The sequence below is a fragment of the Pituophis catenifer genome, unplaced genomic scaffold (assembly GCF_029215685.1).
Source record: "Pituophis catenifer annectens isolate HBS135680 unplaced genomic scaffold, rPitCat1.0.hap2 SCAF_12, whole genome shotgun sequence".
Lineage (NCBI taxonomy): Eukaryota > Metazoa > Chordata > Lepidosauria > Squamata > Colubridae > Pituophis > Pituophis catenifer.
In genome coordinates this window covers 1,766,728-1,787,885 of record NW_027256892.1, presented here as the reverse complement: position 1 = coordinate 1,787,885, position 21,158 = coordinate 1,766,728, and the positions used below count along the sequence as shown (strand labels likewise).

General features: G+C 42.4%; 1 protein-coding gene across 4 annotated transcripts in view; it reads right to left on the bottom strand.

The window, feature by feature from the left end:
* Positions 1 to 21,158, bottom strand: part of PLEKHA2 (pleckstrin homology domain containing A2) — a 110,441-nt gene that overhangs the window by 5,194 nt on the left and 84,089 nt on the right. For all 4 annotated transcript variants that reach the window (XM_070952467.1, XM_070952464.1, XM_070952463.1 and 1 more), the window contains exons 7-11: positions 20,650 to 20,790; positions 19,684 to 19,752; positions 15,542 to 15,612; positions 13,052 to 13,115; positions 2,662 to 2,739 (exon numbers count right to left, since the gene is read on the bottom strand). In XM_070952467.1, the coding sequence (XP_070808568.1) occupies positions 2,662 to 2,739; positions 13,052 to 13,115; positions 15,542 to 15,612; positions 19,684 to 19,752; positions 20,650 to 20,790 (423 nt within the window). The remainder of the gene's footprint in view (positions 1 to 2,661; positions 2,740 to 13,051; positions 13,116 to 15,541; positions 15,613 to 19,683; positions 19,753 to 20,649; positions 20,791 to 21,158) is intronic.

Below are 21,158 nucleotides of genomic sequence, written 5' to 3'. Positions count from 1 at the left end.
ATTATTATTACTATTTATTGGTTAATCTTTAGTGAGATTCACAGCCTTTGAGGCTGGTTAATAGCTCAGCAGCTCGAGTCCTAACCAAGGACCTAGGAACTGTTAAGGTATCGTCGGAGGATGTAAGCTGTTCCGAGTAAGGTGGTTTTTTGTAGAGTCAAAATGTTCAAGTCTGGCAAATTTAGAATTTCTAAATAGCGGGGTAGCCCTTTGGGTATTGCTCCGAGGGCTCCAAGGCTCCAATCATCATCATCATCATCATCATCATCATCATCATCATCATCATCATCGATCTCATCACTGGATCTCCAGATTCTAGAGTCTCAGCCCATACCTAGTCATGATGATCCAGCCCATTCTGCATCTAGCACGTTCTGCACCCACCTGGCCTGCAGGTACACAGCACAACCCACCACTTCAGCTGCTAAAGAGCCACCGCCCACAGGTGAGTCCCTCCACTGGGGCTCGTTGCTGTTTTGGGGGCAGCTCTCTGGCCTTCGTGCCACAAGGCAGGAGTGAGTGGTATGAGCCACGGTGGCGCAATGGTGAGAATGCGGTACTGCAGGCTACTTCTGCTGACTGCCGGCTGACTGCCGGCTGACTGTAATTTAGCAGGTCGAATCCCACCAGGCTCAAGGTTGATTCAGCCTTCCTTCTGAGGTGGGTAAAATGAGGACCCAGATTGTTGGGGGCAATAAGCTAACTCTGTAAAACCGCTTAGAGAGGGCTGTAAAAGCACTGTGAAGCAGTATATAAGACTAAGTACTATTGCCTTCCTTCCTTCCTTCCTTCCTTCCTTCCTTCCTTCCTTCCTTCCTTCCTTCCTTCCTTCCTTCCTCCCTCCCTCCCTCCCTCCCTCCCTCCCTCCCTCCCTGATTCCCTTTCTCATTCTTCTTTCTGGTGGTGCAGTGTTGTTGTTTTTTTTAATTTTTTTTAAATTTGATTTATATGCCGCCCTTCTCCGGAGACTCAGGGCGGCTTACAATGTGCTAAGCAATAGCCTTCATCCTTTTGTATATTTATACAAAGTCAGCTTATTGCCCCCACAAACTGGGTCCTCATTTCACCAACCTTTGAAAGGATGGAAGGCTGAGTCAACCTTGAGCCTTGGCGAGATTCGAACCAGCAGTAAATTGCAGGCAGCTGTGTTAATAACAGGGCGCTTAGACCACTGTACCAGCAAGGCTCTTTAGAGTGGTTAGAATGCAGCATTGCAGGCTAACTCTGCCCACTGCCAGGAGTTCGATCCTGACTAGCTCAAGGTTGACTCAGCCTTCCATCCTTCTGAGGTGGGTCAAATGAGGAGCTAAATTGTTGGGGGCAATAGGGTGACTCTGTAAACCGCTTAGAGAAGGCTGCAAAGAACTGCAAAGCGGTATATAAGTCTAAGTGCTATTGCTATAGTCAAGCAGCCGTGAGACATGTGCTCTGAGATCACTCCCTACTGTGGTCTCAGAGCATGCTGCATGCTTTGCTTGGGCAAGACGGTTATGGAACTGGACCGCATGGTGCCTGTGCATGACAGGAGAAGCGTGAGATCTTCACTTAACAAACATTACCAAACTTTATGACAAGCTCTCAATTTCCATGATGGTTGCAAACTAAGGATGTGCACAGCATTGATGTCATGCTGTACGACACATCGCTGAGCACAAAATTCAGCTTCCTGAGAATCTCATCTTTCATTGTTATCCAGTGATGGTAATTGCAGATGTTGACTACTTAGAACAGGGTGCTTAAAATGCTAGCTGGATTTTAAAGAGACAAGGCAGGATGAGGAAAACTGGGACCTTCCCTCAGCTTGTTCGTTCTATTTATTTATTTAAGCAAATTTATATGGCCACCCAACTCGCACTTGGGGACTCTGGGCAGCTTACAAGGATAGAGCCCCAATGCAAAAAGCCAATAACCCTCCATCCCCTGGTGACAACAATCAAATGAGCCATTTGATGGGCTCCATCTCACTCTGGAGTACCCAAGACTGTTGGCAGAATCAGGTCTTCAGGGCCTTCTGAAAGGAATGTCAAGGTGGAGACCAACCTTATCTCTGCAGGGATGATGTTCCACAGGGAGAGGGCCACCAAAGAGAAGGTCCTTCCTCCTGCTCCCACTAGATGGACCTTCTTAGGACAGGGGATCTGTAGCATTCTCTGCCTCTCCACTCTGGTGGGGTGTATAGATATGACTGGAAGAATGAAGGAGTTGATGTTCTACAACTTCTTCATTCTTCATCATGGGGCTGAGTCTTCTGAGAATTACGTTTTAATCATTTGCTAAGACACTTCACTCATGCCCTGGACTCCTTGGCTTAAAACAGAGACAAATCTCAAAATTTTGGGGATTGGAAAGAGAGTTAAAAGATTTCTGGAGCTTGGGTTGTTTGAGAAGTTACCTAGCTCTAAAGTTTGGCCAAACGTCTCGTGATCACGGCCCAAAGCTGAATGGCCCATGCCTCTAATTTTCCCTGGTGTTCCCTGCAGTCCATTTGTGATCTTGTTATTTGCGGTATGTATGTATTTATTTATTCAGATGGCTGGAGAAAACTCTTCTGGAAATGAGCTCTTTTTCAAATGTTTGCTTGAAATTATGAAAACAGATGACCTCCGTTTCAAAGAAGCAAAACGCAAAAAAAATAGTCAAAGTGGAAAGAATTTGACCTACTCTGGGACAGCTCTTTAATGCCTGCACCGCACCCGTAATCTCTTTGATCCAGCTTTTCATGTCTTCAGGGCTGTAGGCCTATCAGAAAAGAAAAAGGGAAAAGATACCATCCAGAGCACTGTGAAGTTAAAATCATGGACATTTTCTGACGAATTATTTCCCTTTTTAAATCCGAAAAAGTCTGCTTCACATTCATGTACACTGGCAGCCATTAGGTTCTGCACTCATGTCAGAAGCATAGAGGCGCTTCCGGGTTGAAAGCAGGGGTGCTATTCAGCAGGTTCTGAAGAACTGGTAGCGGAAAATTTGAGTAGTTCGGAGAACCGGCAAATACCACCTCTGGCCGGCCCCAGAGTGAGGTGGGAATGGGGATTTTGCAATATCCTTCCCCCAGGAGTGGGGTGGGAATGGGGATTTTGCAATATCCTTCCCCTACCATGCCCACCAAGCCACACCACGCCCACCAAACCACGCCCACAGAAACGGTAGTAAAAAAAATTGAATTCCACCACTGGTTGAAAGGATTAGCTGGTGACATCACTGTTACCTGGGGGGAGGGGGGGATGCCCAGTTGGGGGCTCTTTTCATTTCCCCTGCAGGAGCTGGAGGGAAGGATGGGAGCTCAACCCCACTCTATGGCAGCACTCGGGATTCGAACGTAGGTTTGCTAAACTCCATCTCAGTGTCCTAACCACTCTCCTGATCCATTAGGTTTCCAACCTTGACCACTCTAAGACCTAACAATTCCACAGTTCAGATTTAACTTTTTTAAAAAATAACCTTGAATTGTTGACTTCTCTTCAAATGTGGCACCTCTTAAGGAACCTAAAAGGTGGGTAGAAGTGAGGAAAGGCCCTTTCTAAAACTTTCTCCTCAATTATCAATGTCCTACGTAAATTCTGGCCACTATGAAAAGATCCACCAGAGGGCAGATATGAGATTTGGAACTAAAGGTATGTATATAAATCTGACTTAGCAAAAATGCAGACCTTGCTAGATTCTGATAAATACCTTTTTTTCAAAAAGTAGAAGTGGTTAATCTAACAGACTACAAACCGAAAACTCTCATTCTGCCCTCTGGATGAACTCTGTCTTGATTAGTATCTGGCATGAAATATCCTGAAGTTTTAAAAAGCCCTTAAAATATATATTTTGCAAGTCCTTTCTGAAGCTCATGCATCTGGTTGTAATTGCTTGATGCTAATATTAATGGCAGTGCTAACATTAATAAATGTCTTGTTTTGATTACTTCACTGTTTTATTTTGATAGTAGCTGGCATGGTGAAGATTGAATGCTGAACTGCATTATATTGTATTGATTTACAGTACTGCATTTAGCCGTAAGCACACACTAAATTAAAATTAACAGGATCACTATAGTACTAGGACTATAAGCCACGGAAGGTCAACAGAAAACCCCATGGATGACTAATAACTGACTATTTGCATTTAAATTGATTGCTTTAGTACCCAGAAAATAAATAAGTACAATAGTGGCCAAAATTGTGAAAATCTTTTGGGTAAAGTGTATTTTCTTAAACTAGCTAATAACACCTCTTTGTTTTGGAGTACCATAAAATTACATATCAATGGAAAGATAATTTAGTCAAGAATGTCATGCAATAACTTTCATGAAGGATTTGCTATTGGAATAGCAGTTACAGTATAAAGAAGAAAAGTGAAACACGTAGAAAAAACGAGATATACAAAAATGATCACCATGTCATGTAAATACTTAGCTGGGTAACCTTTAGTATGAATTACGACCTTACAACTTCTTCCCATGGAGTGAACCAAGTCTTTTAGTTCTGCAGCTATTCTAATGTGAAACCAAGATTGAATGATGGCTTCTATTAACTGGGTTTTATTGCTGGGTCGCTTCTGACTAACAAGTTTCTTTAGTCGGCTCCATAGATTTTCCATTGGGTTAAGGACTGGGCTATTCCCAGGCCATTCCATCAGAGGAATAGGATTATCTTGAAACCCCTCCCCCCCCCAAAAATGGTGTTATTAGCCATCAAACCTCAAGAATACACTTTTCCCAAAAGGTTGCCACAATTTTAGCCACTACTGTATATGCAAACTAGACTGGAAAAGACAAAAAAGAAAAAGAAAATAAAGAAAGAAAAAAGAAAAAAACAACAGGATCACAACTAAAATATTCAGTGAAAGGAACTATTTTTGCTGTTCTGATTCTTCCTTCCCCCACCAGCTTTTGCTCTGCAGATGTATAGGGACTTTCTTTGACTCCATTGGCTGAGAATTCTATACTCAGGTTAAAGATTAACCTGAGATTCTATTCTCAGGTTAAAGGCAATTGCTGCAACCAGCAGAGACAAGGTTAAGCCAGTCCAGGAACAGCCCATCTTTCTTATCCTGGAAGATTTGTTGGGCTACAGTCAACTTGTCTCCAGAGGCCTTCCATGGACAGTGGAGAGGCTACCATCTTCATCTCAATTTTCTGGTTTTTCAGAAGGTTCCACGGATATCTTAAGCCAGGAAAAGGATATGTTGCTTGCTTAGCTAGTTAGAGGGACCCTGGAAAAGGGGATGCAAAGCCACAGGACCACATGCAAGATTGAGGCTTGCCCATCCCTATCTTAAAAAGATGCGTCAGGTTGCGTCTGGCAAACCGGAGTAAAATCCTTTGGGGCTCACCTAAGGGAAACATATGCCTGGAGAGCAGGTCAGGTGAGGTCTCCATTATCTAATATTTTGTCAGGTGCAAGCAACTAGAACAGCTTTGAGAATGGGTCAGATCGTTGTTGTTTTTTATTGTTGATCACCAGCTTACAAGAATCTCTCTAGACCAGGAGTCTCCAACCTTGGCAAGTTTAAGACTTGTGGACTTCAAGCAAAGCTGGCTGAGGAACTCTGGGAGTTGAAGTCCACAAGTCTTAAACTTTCCAAGGTTGGAGACCCCTGGTCTAGACTGTACAGACTCTCGAGACTTGGGAAGGCCAGATAAAACCTAAAGGTTTGACCTCAAACATTTCTCCCCGCAAAGGTCTAAGCTAAAATGTCTTCTTAACTTCTCCTATCAGGGCTTCCTCTCCTTCAGTTGATGGCTCCACCATATACTTTAATCCAGGGGTATCCAAACTTGGCAAGTTTAAGACTTGTGGACTTCAAATCCATGGCTGGCTGAGGAATTCTGGGATTTGAAGTCCACAAGTCTTAAAGTTGCCACGTTTGGAGACCTCTTGCTTGAATCAAAAAAGAAGTCAAGGCTCACGTAGCTGAAGGAATATATACTAGCCGAAATGCATCCTCTTGAGGAACCATGGTCTTCCTCAAACAGATAGGAGCCACGCTCTCTTGCACAACTGCTCGCCACACAGTTGCTTACCCAGTAAACAAAACACAACCAACTGTAACTCCTGGACAGGTGCAAAAAAAAAAATCCCCCAGCAATATGCATTGCAAATGTCATTCTTAAAATCATCTGCGCTTACTCCATTGATTATGCTCTTCCCTTCCAAATCATTCACATAAAAATTCAACGTTTAGATCTGTATCCGGCACAGTTTTCCTTCCACGGAATTTGAGCTGGGTCATTGCAAAGGATCAAAGGTTGCTGACCTCCACTTGGATTTCCTACTATTTTTTTTTTTAATTTGATTTATATGCCACCCTTCTCCGGAGACTCAGGGCGGCTTACAATGTGCTCAGCAATAGGGTGGGTGCACCCACCCACCCACTCTCTGTGGGTGCAATTTAAAGCACCCACAGAGAGTGCAAGAGCCAAGGTGGCGCAGTGGTTAAGGTGCAGTACTGCAGCTACTTCAGCCGACTGCTAGTTCACCAGATCAGCGGATCAAATCTCACCGGCTCAAGGTTGACTCAGCCTTCCATCCTTCCGAGGTGGATAAAATGAGGACCCAGATTGTTAGGGGGCAATATGCTATTTAGTATACTGTCTTTGGTGTAAGCCGCCTAGAGTCCTCGGAGAGTGGGCGGCATAGAAATATGACTAATAAATAAATAAATAAATGAAAGAAAGAAAGAAAGGAACCAGGCAGGACATTTTCTGTGCTCTTTGAGAAAAATAGGTAAAGCTTCCCGGGGTCTCTTCAAGCTACATGTTTTGTGCGATTGTAAGTCCACATATCAAAAGAAAAGGACTAGGGGTGACATGATAGCAGTCTTTCCAATATTTAGAGGGCTGCCACAAAGAAGAGGGGGTCGACCTATTCTCCAAAGCATTTTGAGGGCAGGACAAGAAGTAATGGACGGAAACTTATCAAAGACGGATCCAACCTAAAATTAAGGAGGAAACTTCTTGACAGTGGAAATAGCTTGCCTTCAGAAATTGTGGGTGCTCCATCACTGGAGGTTTTTAAGAAGAGACTGGACAGCCAGTTATCTGAAATGGAAAAGCTTGAGCAGGGGGTTGAACTAAAAGACCTCCAAGGCAGGGGTGAAGTGCTACCAGTTTGGGCGAACCGGTAGTGCTTGGAAGGATGGTTTAATGGTGAAGCAGAACCACCAAGCAAGCGTGATTCTGGATAGCTGAACACATGAACACTTGCCCTAGAGCTTCCTGTTCCTGTGCAAGAAATGTATCCTCTTGGTTGTCAGACTCCCAGAGGGCTATGCGGGGGTCCAGCTAATCTTGTAGGCTGCCTGTGTCCCAGGCTTGGTTGAATCTTGCTGGGTGATGATGTAATGAAGAGGCTTATGTTCTGAAAGCGTGTTGGGCAATTCCTATTATGGCTTAATGGCTTTCCTCCTGTTTTGGATCTTGAGTGAGGGCTAATCCTATCACCCTGGAACTGAAGGCCTCTTGTCTTGTAGATAAGATGGCCCAGTCTTTCTGGGGCTATTTACAAAAGTGGGGGCAATCACAGTTGTGCCATGCGATCGGCGGAACCTTTTTTTTTTACTTTTTAAAACCATTTTTTTACTACCTATTCTCTCAAACCGGTAGTAAAAAAATACTTTTTTTAAAAAAAAAAGAAGTTCCGAGGATCGCGTGGCACAGCGATCTGCCGTCCCCTTCTTCTTTTGCCCTCAATTGTTCCCAGCATTAGGCTCCTCTCCACTGAGTCCTTCCTCCTCATTAGGTGGCCAAAGTATTTGAGTTTCATCTTCAGGATCTGGCCTTCTAAGGAGCAGTCAGGGTTGATCTCCTCTAGGACTGATAGATTTGATCGTCTTGCAGTCCAAGGGACTCGCAAGAGTCTTCTCCAGCACCAGAGTTCCAAGGCCTCAATTCTTTGGCACTCAGCCTTCCTTATGGTCCAACTTTCACACCAAAGGTACACCTGGACAACTCCTTTGGTGTTTGATTCTATTTCTGCCCCTCCTTGACTTCCTATGTTTCTAAGCCATTCTTCGAATCCAAAGAGAGAGAAAATGATGTGTGGAAAAACACACGGCAAAGCCACCGTCATCAACTCCATTTGCAAAAAGCCCCTACAGCTTTCTTAGAAAAGAATAATGAAAGGTTGAAGGCTGGGGATTTACTCATCACTGCAAAAGTAGAAAGAGGAATGGGGAAGGGGAGGGGGCCAGAGGGATGGCAGTAACATTCTGCTTAATTAGTGCATTATAACTCAGTTACATTTCCCATGTCAGTCACCGCGCAAATATGCAACCCTCGTTCTCAGCAGGCTGACATTTGAGCACGGCTGTAAAACATTGTCCAAATTCCAAAACTGTCTTAGGGAGACAGGCGTGGATTTAGCTCCAATTAATTCAAAACAAACCTGTTTGCAGTTTGCAAATTTCAAAAGACGGACCGGCTGTCGCCGATCTTCGACAGCCATTGATTGCCATTCAGATATTCACAATGGTTTTCCTCTTTTCATCTGAGAAATGTTGGGAAGCGTACGCTCTTGGTCGCTGATGGTTTTCAGGAAAAAGGGGGACAGCCATTCGTCTGGGATGGGATGGAATGAGGACTCCTGTCAGGAGTGAAATCCAGCAGGTTCTGACAGGTTCTGGAGAACCAGTAGCGGAAATTTTGAGTAGTTTGGAGAACTGGCAAATACCACCTCTGGCTGGCCCCAGAGTGGGGTGGGAATGGAGATATTGCAATATCCTTCCCCGTGAAATGGGAGGGAATGGGGATTTTGCAGTATCCTTCCCCTGCCATGCCCACCAAGCCACGCCCACAGAACCGGTAGTAAAAAAATTCAGATTTCACCACTGACTCCAGCCTATGGCCGGGGATTGGACTAGAAGACCTCTGAGGTGCCTTCCAGACCTATGATTCTATGAATTTCAGGCAGTGGTACTTAAAAAAGAATGCAAGATATTCTTGACAGGAAGATATTGCATCTCCAGAATTCTTCTAACGGCAAGCACCTTATAGAATTATCTCGAGAAGTTTGCATTAATTTTTGAGGATACTTTGAGTGTCTCAATAAAGGAGAATATGTGTAGCTCAGGGTTCAAATGAACAAGCTCTTTTGAGCTTGTTTTCTTGCAGATGTTTCCTTACCCAAATTAGTTTGGGTATGTTACGTAGTTTGGGTAATGAACCATCTGCAGGAAAAACAACCAAGCTCAGCGAGCACCTCCTCATTTCTAGTGCCTGCAAAATGCTTGCACACAACTCTTCGTTCCCTAACATCGGATACTTCCTAAATATCGTTTCAACACACCTGAAGAGCAATTCCGTCCCCCTTTATCTGGGGAAAGCTCTCTTACTGCAATCTTCACACACGCATTCCCATGTTTATGGCCCTGTTTCTGCAGAGCCTGTACAAACAACAACTTTCATTACGAACATGATGAAACGGAGAAGTGAAATTGTGGCAATAGCTGGATTCTCGCGCTTCACTAGGCTCCCCTGGGCTAAAATGGTCTGTGTATGAAGTCTCACCTCATCTACCCTTTCTGCTTGACAGCCTGTCAACAAAGCAACCTGTTTGGCAGGGGAAGAATGCTTTCAACTGTCAAAAGCTAAATTGATGGCCTCGCAAACTAAATTAAAAAAAAAAAACGCGGCCTTCTCTGCTAGGAATCCATTTTTAAACACGCGAAGGTTTACCAGCCTTCTGAGAAACCAGGTGACTTTTAGAACCTCTGAAAACATTCAACCAGATAAACCTGCTAGGAAGTTCTACAGGTGGTCTTCTAAAATGCACAGCATCCTGGCTACGGTGAACTAAAAGTATATATAAACCAGACCCCGATCACTGGAAAAGGGTTGGAACCCCCTTCTTAGAGAAGCCACCTTTTTAACAGATTTACAGAGTTAGAAGGGACCTTGTAGATCATCCAGTCCAACCCCACCCCATGCCCAAGCACGGCTGTCTTTAGAAGAGCATACCACGGCCCTGGCCAGAGGGGCTTTCTATCAGGTTCGCCTGATACGCCAGTTGCACCCGTTTCTAGATCGGGACTCCTTACGCATGGACACTCAAGCACTCGTCACTTCTCATCTGGACTATTGTAACGTTCTCTACATGGGGCTCCCTTTGGGGTGCACCCGGAGGCTCCAACTGGTGCAAAATGCGGCCACGCGGGGGATTATGGGAGCGACACCTCTCCTGAGCGAGCTGCATTGGCTTCCAGTGGACTTCCAGGTGCGCTTCAAGGTGTTGGTGACCACCTTTAAAGCGCTCCATGGCTTAGGGCCGCCTTCTGCCACCAATTGCCTCCCACCGGCCGGTTCGCTCCCACAGAGAGGGCCTCCTCAGGGTGCCGTCAGCCAGACAATGACGGCTGGCGACCCCCAGGGGGGGGGCCTTCTCTGTGATGGCACCTACCCTCTGGAACGATCTACCCCCAGAGATACGAGTGATCCCAGACCTCCGGACTTTTCGTCAGGCCCTAAAAACTTACTTTTTTCAGTCAGCCGGGCTGGCCTGATTCCATGTTGGTTTTAACGTTTGATACTGATTTTTAATTGAAATGTTTTAAATTATGGGCCAAATTTCATTTAATTATTTTTAAAAATTATTTTAACTTTTGTGTACAAATGTTTTTATTTTGGCTGTTCACTGCCCTGAGTCCGAAAGGAGAAGGACGGTATACAAATCTAATAAAAGATAAAAGATAAGGAGACCCTACACCATTTCTGACAAATGGCAATCCAGTCTCTTCTTGAAGGCCTCCAGTGATGAAGCTCCCATAACTCCCAAGGCAACTTCTGTTCCATTGGTTGATTGTTCTCGCAGTCAGAAAGTTCCTCCTTATTTCTAGGTTGAATCTCTCCTTGTTCAGTTTCCATCCATTATTCCTTGTCTGGTGCTTTGGAGAACAGCTTGACTCCCTCCTCTCTGTGACAGCCCCTCAAGTATTGGAAGACTGCTATCATGACTCCTGTGGTCTTTCTCTTCACTAGACTAGCCATGACCAGTTCCTGCAACCATTCATCGTATGTTTTAGCCTCCAGTCCCCTAATCATCCTGGTTGCTCTCCTCTGCATTTAGAACATCTTGTCTTCTAAATGTGGAATACCTTCAACTTCCTGTTCTTTAGAAAGACTGGTTATTCTGTAGGGCCTTTGAACTCTAAACGATGAGACAGCAACCTTGTAATTAGCTGGCTAGTGGATTTGCGTATACTGTTTGTGAATATCTGGGAATTTTTGTTTGATTTTCAACCCTCCTGAAGTAGAATTTTAGAGCCAAAAGAACCACAAGGAACTTCAAGTTCATTCTGCAATGTGCAGGGAACCACTGAAGTTATTTGTGAGAGATGACTGTCCAGCTTCTTCCACATCTGGAACACTGCAACCAATTTTGGTCACCATACTACAAAAAAAGACGTTGAGACTTTGGAAAAAGTTTGGAGAAGAGCAACTAAGATGATCAAAGGCCTAGAGACTAAAACGTAGGAAGAATGACTGCAGGATTTGGGTTTGGCTAGACTAGAGAAAAGAAAGTCTAGGGGTGGGGGGCATGATAGCAGTATTCCAGTATTTGAGAGGTGGTCACAAAGAGGAGGGGGTCAATTTATTTTCCAAAGCACCAGAGGGCAGGACAAGAAACAATGGATGGAAGCTAATCAAGGAGAGAAGCAACCTGGAATTGAAAAGAAACGTCCTAAGAGTGAGAATAATTAACCAGAGGAACAGTTTGCCTCCAGAAATCGTAGGCGCCCCATCACTGGATGTTTTTATCTGAAAACATGTTATTATGTTTTTATACTCACTTATCTGAAATGGTCTAGGACCTATACTATAGGTTCTCCCGTGAGCAGGGGGCTGGACTCCAAGGTCTCTTCCAGCTCATTCATTCATTCTATTCTATTCTCTCTATGTAGGAGTTTGCATACGTGCAGGAATTTTCCTATCTCGGAAGGCAAACCTCAGATAAGGAAGGTTACATGCACGTAGGCGCCAGGAAATGGCATTAGAAAATAAGACCCCAAATCTGTAAATAAGAAGAGCAAGAGAGGAGGAAGTGGGATATGTTATACTTTAACTATAGCTAAACATTATAAGCGCTTAAGCAAGCAGTAATGGTTAACCTATGATTTAAGTTACCTGGAAGATTCTGTGAGCCAATGATATGCTGCCAAATACGCTGTAACTTGTAGTAACAAACTATATAATGTCACTCCGTAAAGCAATAAATTACCACATATTTCCTCAACCTTTCTGCGTGTGGTCATTTACAACAATTCTATTCTTGTGAGCCTCAGAGATGGAAAACTGGTGTCCATAGGTAACAGTAACAGGTAACAGTAACAGAGTTGGAAGGGACCTTGGAGGTCATCTAGTCCAACCCCCTATTCCCGCAGGAGACCTAGATAGGCCGTTCCTCTGTTATACAAATTTTCCTGTCAAGAGGTTTTTTCTTTTAATTAGACAGCCTAAGTTGTAACCATTATTTTTGGTCCTAGATACTATGACCACCTTCCTTGTAGCTCTCCTTTATGTACCTCAACATGCCAATCAAATAGGAGTATAGAAAATGTTGTAGGGATAAAATGCAGTTATTGACATAATTACTTCAGGTCGTATGGAAAACCAGTAAGAAAATCATCACAAAGCTAGAAATGTTTCTAAAGGGAGGGGGAAGCATAACCTCATAGAACTGTGATGTTAGAAGAAACGTAAGGATCAGCTAATCCAAAAAGAGAGAAAGAAAAAACCAGAAACAAGAGTTGAGAGGCTAATATAATTCTTCCAGTTTGTTTGTTTTTTTGGAGGGTGGGGCAGACTTCAGGTTCCAATTCAAATACTTTTCATGTATGGTCAAATACGTTCGAGCGATCACAAGTTCAAATATGAGGAAATGTGTAGCCCTTCTTGAATTGCTGAACTACAAATCCCAACACCCAGCATCATTGGTCCTGCTGAAAGTGATAGTTCAGCAACATCTGGAAGTTTCACGATTTGCAACGTTTCTGGGAAGAAGGTTTAAGCAACTTCCAAACGATGGAAATTTGCAAGACCCCGTTTCATATATCGTCATATATATTTTACCTGGATATAGAAGGTCCGGTAACTTGTTATAATTTCGAAGAGATTATCCCTCATTAGAAGGTCACTTGAAAAACAAAAAAAGAGAGAAGTATTAACCTTAAACTTAACTGCATATACCAGGAACATTTTTTTTTCTGAATGCCAATTTTTCTAAAGAATTAATTCAATATTAATATTAACTGAAATTGGAATGGGTGGCTTTGCTTGGCGTTGTTTCTGAGACTCTCGTTGGGATGATTCTTCAGCTCACAAAAGCCTGAGAAGGCCGTAATGAGACAAACTACATCACGACTGTGTCTGTTTGCCCCCTCATGAGGGACAAGTTCAGGTACCTGAGCCGTGGTGGCGCAGTGGTTAAAGTGTAGTACTGCAGGCTACTTCTGCTGACTGCCGGCTGCCTGAAATTTGGCAGTTCATTTCTCACCAGGCTCAAGGTTGACTCAGCCTTCCATCCTTCCGAGGTGGGTAAAATGAGGACCCAGATTATTGGGGGCAAAAGGCTGACTCTGTAAACCGCTTAGAGAGGGCTGTAAAGCACTGTAAAGTGGTACATAAGTCTGGGGTCGGCAACCTTAAACACTCAAAGAGCCACAAAGGTCCTAACTGGAAGCCCCCCTTCAATTCTGGAGCTGACTGGAAATCCGGTTCCCCCACCACATAGTCTCCTCCTAACCTGGCATCCCTTTTCCTCTGCTGACCGGAAGTCCGGTTCCCCCATCATAGAGTCTCCTAGCATGGCGTCCTTTTTCCTCTACCTGTCCTCAAAGAGCCACAAAGGTCCTAACCGGAAGCCCCCCTTCAATTCTGGAGCTGACCGGAAGTCCGGTTCCCCCACCATAGAGTCTCCTCCTAGCGTGGCATCCTTTTTCCTCTACCTGTCCTAACCGAAAGCCCTATCAATTGTGGAGCTGACCGGCGACAGGGAGCCGCAGCAGAGGGATGAAAGAGCCACATGCGGCTCCAGAGCTGTGGGTTGCTGACTCCTGGTCTAAGTGTTATTGCTATTGCTACCTCACAAAGCCTGAAACTCAAGCCTGACTACTAGTGACATCACCTCCATGCCCCTTTCTTGGCTACAAAATGGAAGCTTTCTTTTTTCGTGCCTTTTCTTAAGCTTCAGTGGTACCTCAGGACTCAACTGCTTTGAAACTCATTGAACACATTTTGACGTGAAAATTTTGTCCCGGAACTTGTTGTTTGTTTGGTACTCCACACACAAGTTAGAACTTCTCGGTGTTGGTTGCCTTGTGACTCACTATCTTACTCCTTATGGGAAAATATTGTTTGATAAACATGGTTTTTGGTACTCATCACACCTTCCGGAACCAGTTAACAAATACCAAGGTACCACTGAACCTTTTTTTAAAAAAAAAAAGCACTCCACAGAATTACCTTGAGAAGTATCTCCCACCTTTCCCCAGAACTATTTTGCAGAATAGCATCCCCGGTTTCATCTGTCCACCACTAGCAACGTAATCTGAGTACCATTTTTATCCCAGTGAAATGACATGGTGTCATGATCGCTCTAACTGAGATGATGGAATGCAAACAAACCAAAGCAGAACATCATCTGCCACTAAATTACGATTAGTCTTTTTATCATTCCTATTACCCATCTCCTCCCGCTTATGACTGCATGACTGTAACTTTATTGCTTGTATCCTTACGATTTATATTGATTGTATCCTAGTATGATTTGATTGCTTATTTGTAGCCTATGACCATCATTGCGTGTTGTACCTTATGATTCTTGACAAGTGTATCTTGTCTTTTTATGTACACCGAGAGCCTATGCACCAAAGACAAATTCCTTGTGTGTCCAATCACACTTGGCCAATAAAGAATTCTATTCTATTCTATTCTATTCTATTCTATTCTATTCTATTCTATTCTATTCTATTCTATTCTATTCTATTCTATTGATTCTTGACAAATGTATCTTGTCTTTTTATGTACACTGAGAGCATATGCACCAAAGACAAATTCCTTGTGTGTCCAATCACACTTGGCCAATAAAGAATTCTATTCTATTCTATTCTATTCTATTCTATTCTATTCTATTCTATTCTATTCTATTCTATTCTATTCTATTCTATTCTATTCTATTGATTCTTGACAAATGTATCTTTTCTTTTATGTACACTGAGAGCATATGCACCAAAGACAAATTCCTTGTGTGTCCAGTCACACTTGGCCAATAAAGAATTCTATTCTATTCTATTCTATTCTATTCTATTCTATTCTATTCTATTCTATTCTATTCTATTCTATTCTATTCTATTCTATTGATTCTTGACAAATGTATCTTGTCTTTTTATGTACACTGAGAGCATATGCACCAAAGACAAATTCCTTGTGTGTCCAATCACACTTGGCCAATAAAGAATTCTATATATCTATAATTCTAAATACCGACCCATTCCACAAGCGATTTGACAGCACAAATGCCAATACTAAGATAAAATGCCCGAATATAAAGAACACTCCTACCCAGATTTGACGAGACATTCGTGAGTCTTCAGAACGTCCTTCAGGAGGATTGACCGCAAAGGCTCTTTATCCTGACAAGATAAGCAAAATCAACAGGGCAGTGCACAATTAGCCAACAGGTGAGAACAGATACTGCGTGGGTTGGAAGGCAGATGAAAAGCCAAGAATAAAATTTATAAATGACTCATTATCCAAGCACATTTCTAGCGCGCTCAACACTCTTTGCACAAAGTTTTTTGACGTTTGTTGTATCATTTTTGCATGCCGCTACTCATTGATGCAAGTATCTGATATATTAATACTGATAAATAAGGGTGACACTGTCAGACCTGCCACCATTTAAACCTCTACCGTGTTTCCTCGAAAATAAGACCCTGTCTTATATTTTTTTTGAACCCTGAAATAAGCGCTTGGCCTTATTGCCACGCGCTCAAAAGCCCGATTGGGCTTATTATCAGAGGATGTCTTATTTTGGGGGAAACAGGGTAGATAGAAATGATCCTTGGCTCCATTTGCTGAGCAAGGTATGCATTATTAGAAGTCAAGTGTACTACAGTAATGCATAGCCAGAACTGAGAATCACATGCCAAAATCCTTAAATACAACTTTTCCCTCCCTTAACTGCCTCTCAATGCTGACAAGGGCTCCCCTTCCATGACCAATCACGTTCAAGCAAGATATTTTCAGAATGGTCAGTTCAAGCGTAGGTTAGTATGCAGTTGCCTTCTTCTCCCAGCCGGATGACCTTGAGGCAGAGTCTCGGGGAGATATAGTAGTTACTTTCATTTTCCCCCAAGCAGTCTCCCTCCCATCCACCCTCCCCAGAGTTCATGGCAGACTGTCACTGCACGGTATCGAAGCACAAGCAATCGAGTTATTGCCCAAATGAATTTTCAAAGTTCCCTGCTGGAGTTTTAGAGCAACTCTTCTACGGGTTTTGAATTTCTTTTTTGCATCTAAGCATGCCACTAAAAAGGCTTGTAATATCTGGCTTCTACCTCCAAGATATAAGCAAAAGTGAGGATGTCTATGGAGATTCTCAGTCATCCAGGTCATGGTTGTCCCAAAGGAACTTTTTCAAGAGGCAACTGGACTTTCTGGTTTTTCTTTGAAGATTTTTTGCTTTTGTTTTTCTTTGAAGAGGTTTCGTTTCTCATCCAAGAAGCTTCTTGGATGAGAAATGAAACATCTTCAAAGAAAAACCAGAAAGTCCAGTTCAGTGGTGAAATCCACATTTTTTTACTACCGGTTCTGTGGGCATGGCGTGGTGTGGCTTGGTGGGCGTGGCAGGGGATAGATACTGCAAAATATCCATTCCCACCCCACTCCAGGGGAAGGATACTGCAAAATCCCCATTCCCTCCCCACTCCTGGGGGAAGGATACTGCAAAATCTCCATTCCCACCCCACTCTGGGATCAGCCAGAGGTGGTATTTGTCGGTTCTCCAAACTGCTCAAAATTTCCGCTACTGGTTCTCCAGAACCTGTCAGATTTCACCCCTGGTCCAGTTGCCTCTTGAAAAAGTGAGGACACGTAAATAATTTTTACCTATCTTTATCTTTAATCTTTTATTGATTATATTGTAATTTTTTTGATTGTTGTGAGCCATACAGAGTCATTAAAAGTCAGGCAGGCAGCACACTACCTATAACTGCTGTTAGGAAGATTGAAAGTTACTCTTCATTATTCTTTCTTTCTTTTCTCCTTTTTTCATTTTCTTGCTTTTTCAGTTTTCTATTTTTTTTTTAATTTCTCTTTATTTTTCCACTTAAAATTTGTATTGTATTTACTCTGCGGAAAATGATTTTTATTAAAGACTTTTTTCCACAAAATAAAAATAATACAAACGTTTTAAATAATGTTAATAAAAATTATTTCTGTGAAGGGGTGTCACGCAGCATACAAGTTCAATAAAGTATTAGTATCTATTGTTTTGTTTTAGAGAGTCAGATGATACAGCTGTGGAAATGCATTAACTCTAGGGGATTAAAATTAATTTCATCACAAATAACAGATGAATTAAATTCTTGTCCCTAAATGTGGGACAAAATAACTGTCAGATCAGAAAATGAATCTTTGTGAGTTTCGTGCAACAGAGAAGTGTGACTTCTTGCTAAGTGTCTTCAATTACAACTTTGAAACCATAACATTTGCATTTTTTTTTCAACAATAGTGTTTTGCTTGATTTTCTTTTCACAATGAATTTTGGTGTTTGTTGTTTTTAAGTGTTAACTTGTTTTACTGCGATGGCTTTATTGAAAACCAGTTCAGCGTTCTCTTACCGACCTAGTTCTTACAATTATGCTAAGCAGGTGATTTTCTTGGCTTTGATTCAGTTAGTAACCCTGCAGGGGTTACTAACAATGATTTACGGCTTAGCAAGTTATGAGGATCTGGCCAATTACTGCTGAATCACTAAACCACAATTAAGCAGTCGTGTTTTTGCATCCTTTATGAACTTAATCACGGACAGAGAAAGAGAGTGTAGAATAATCTCTTCCAAATATTATATTACTTTTTCTCTAAAACAGTGGTGCCCAATGTTTTCTTCACCATGGATACTCTTTTGTGGCCACAGACCATGGCCACGGACTACCAGGACTTAACTCAAGATTTAAATCATAACATTTCTTCAAGCCTTCGTGGACCCTCTGTGATGACATCACACACACACACACACCCCAGATATCCATGGACCACAGATTGAGAACCACTGCTCTAAAACAACTTAAGATCTGGTCTCAAGATCTTGAAGAAACTTAAAAACTTCTGAGGTATCAGCATTACTTTTAACCCCTATCGTTAAGTGTTATACCTTATGATTCTTGATGAACGTATCTTTTATTTTATGTACACTGAGAGCATATGCACCAAGACAAATTCCTTGTGTGTCCAATCACACTTGGCCCATAAAAAATTCTATTCTATTCTATTCTATTCTATTCTATTCTATTCTATTCTATTCTATTCTATTCTATTCTATTCTATTCCATTCCATTCCATTCCATTCCATTCCATTCCATTCCATTCCATTCATTATTTTGTTCTGTTCTGTTCTGTTCTGTTCTGTTCCGTTCCGTTCCATTCCGTTCATGGTTCTGTTCTATTCTATTCTATTCTATTCTATTCTATTCTATTCTATTCTATTCTATTCTATTCTATTCTATTCTACTCTACTCTACTCTACTCTACTCTACTCTACTCTACTCTACTCTACTCCACTCCACTCCACTCCACTCCACTCCACTCCACTCCACTCCACTCCACTCCATTCCATTATTCTATTCCGTTCCGTTCCGTTCCATTCCATTCATTATTCTGTTCCGTTCTGTTTCGTTCCGTTCCGTTCCGTTCCATTCTATTCTATTCTGTTCTATCTGCCCATATCTGATTTTACCACTGCAGTCCTAGGATAAATATCCTTCTTTGGTCTCAAAATGAAATTTACTTAGCAGAACATGGAGAACACCTCTTCCCAGGGCTGGGATTCTACCGGTTCGAACCGGTTTGGTGAGCCAGTAGCTCCAATGATCAGCTGGTAGCGAACCGGTTCCGATGATTGGCCCTCCCACCCTCCCCTGCACTTTACTTACCTTTATCTTCTCAGCTGATTGGAGCAGCAGTAACACAGAAGGTTAGTATTTGTAAAACTGCACACGCGTGAAGCGCGCGATCACTGAAACGGTTGTTAAACGGTTGTTAAACCAGCAGCATCCCACCAGCGCCTCTTCCTGATTGTAAGGGAGAGTATCTACAGCCATCTTCTCTACAGCCTTGTAGAGGAGCCTTGGTAGTACAGTGGTTTAATGCACCCTGTAATTAACACAGCTGCCTGCAATTTCTGCAGGTTCGAATCTTACCAGGCTCAAGGTTGACTCAGCCTTCCATCCTTTCTAAGGTAGGTAAAATGAGGACCCAGTTTGTGGGGGCAATAAGCCGACTTTGTATAAATATACAAGAGTATGAAGGCTATTGCTTAACGCATTGTAAGCCGCCCTGAGTCTCTGGAGAAGGGCGGCATATAAATCAAATAAAAATAAAATAAATAAATAAATAAATAAATAAATAAATAAATAAATAAGCCGTCAAGGAAGAGAGGCAATGAGACCAAATCACAGCTTTGAAAAGTCTGGATTGTTTACCTGCTCGCATTTGAAATAACTGACAGAAATTTCATCCAGCATGAAGTAACGGCGTTTCCAGCTCTTCCTCTGAAAGGCAAAGAAGAATCCCTTTCTTTTAAATTGTTTTTTTTACATTTTTAAATTGTTTAACTGTAAAAAGCTTTTAAATTGTTCTTCCATGTAACACAGGTGCTGAGAACGGCTGTTAAGAACCTGCACTGGTGTTTATGTTTGTGTGGTGTGAAGGTCCAGCTTCAGCTGCAGGGTGATGGCTGCCATCTTAAGTGTCCGTGGAGATTCTCAGTCGTGCAGGACATGGTTGCCCGAAAGGTGGTTTTTCCAAAAGGCAACTGGACTTTCTTGTTGTTCTTTTCTTTGAAAACATTTTGCTTCTCATCCAACTAAAGAAGCTTCTTGGATGAGACGCAAAACGTTTTCAAAGGAAATAAACCAACAAGGAGGTCCAGTTGCCTTTTGGAAAAAGCATCTTGGGGGCTGCCATCTTAACTTTTTATTACCACACCCTGCAGACAAACACACACACAAACACACACTTTAACCAAGTGATGGTGAGCTCAAACCCAAAAACATCTCCAGATGAGGGATATCTTTTCCCTTTTGCCTTTGTTATCTCTTCAAGATAGTCAGATGAGAAGCACAGCCTGGAGTACTCTGTCTTTAATTGTAAAGTTATATTCAAAGAATCTTGGCAATCTGAAAGTATTTCTCCTCTCTTATCAATTGCAGCGGTTCATTTAACTACTATAGCCAACAAGCTGGGACAAAACTCACTGAAAAAATTCCTTGCTTAGCAATGGAAATGTTGGGAACAATTGTGGTCATTAAGTCAAGGACTACCTGTATTTTTTTTCTTTCCTCTCAGAACCTTTTCCTAACAGCATCCCTTGAAATGATCTCCTCATCCAAAAACTATCCAGAGAGATAAAATGAGAGTCACCAAAGTTGAGTCAAAACGACACTTACTACGTTCCCCTGCTTCACACAGTAGCCGCTCTTGAGGACTAGCGGTCCCACCGGGGTTTTGGTAGCAGGATTGTAACTCTGGGACCGCTTCAACAAAGGGTGAGATGAAAGCTCGTGGCCTTCAGAGCCATCTCCTCCATTCTGTGAGGGAAAAAGGAAAAAGGGAAGAAAAGTTCCAGTTAAGACTAGAGCACCCATGAAAATTTGGTAGGCGAAATGGAGCAGTAGAAATAGACTAGCAGAAATTGGGCAATTTCCAAAAAATATATTTGCATCACTGCCTAAACTTCTATATTTGAGATACCAGATCTCTCTTTTTTTGGTGGGGACAGAGGATTTTCAAAGAAAGCTTAACCAAACTTTTATTGGATATTTCTCTGTACTTCACAGTGTGCAGCAGCAGCCAAAAAAGCCAATGCAATCCTAAATTGCATTAACAAAGGGATTCAGTCAAGATCAAGTGAGGTTCTAATGCCACTCTATAAAGCCTTAGTAAGGCCACACCTTGA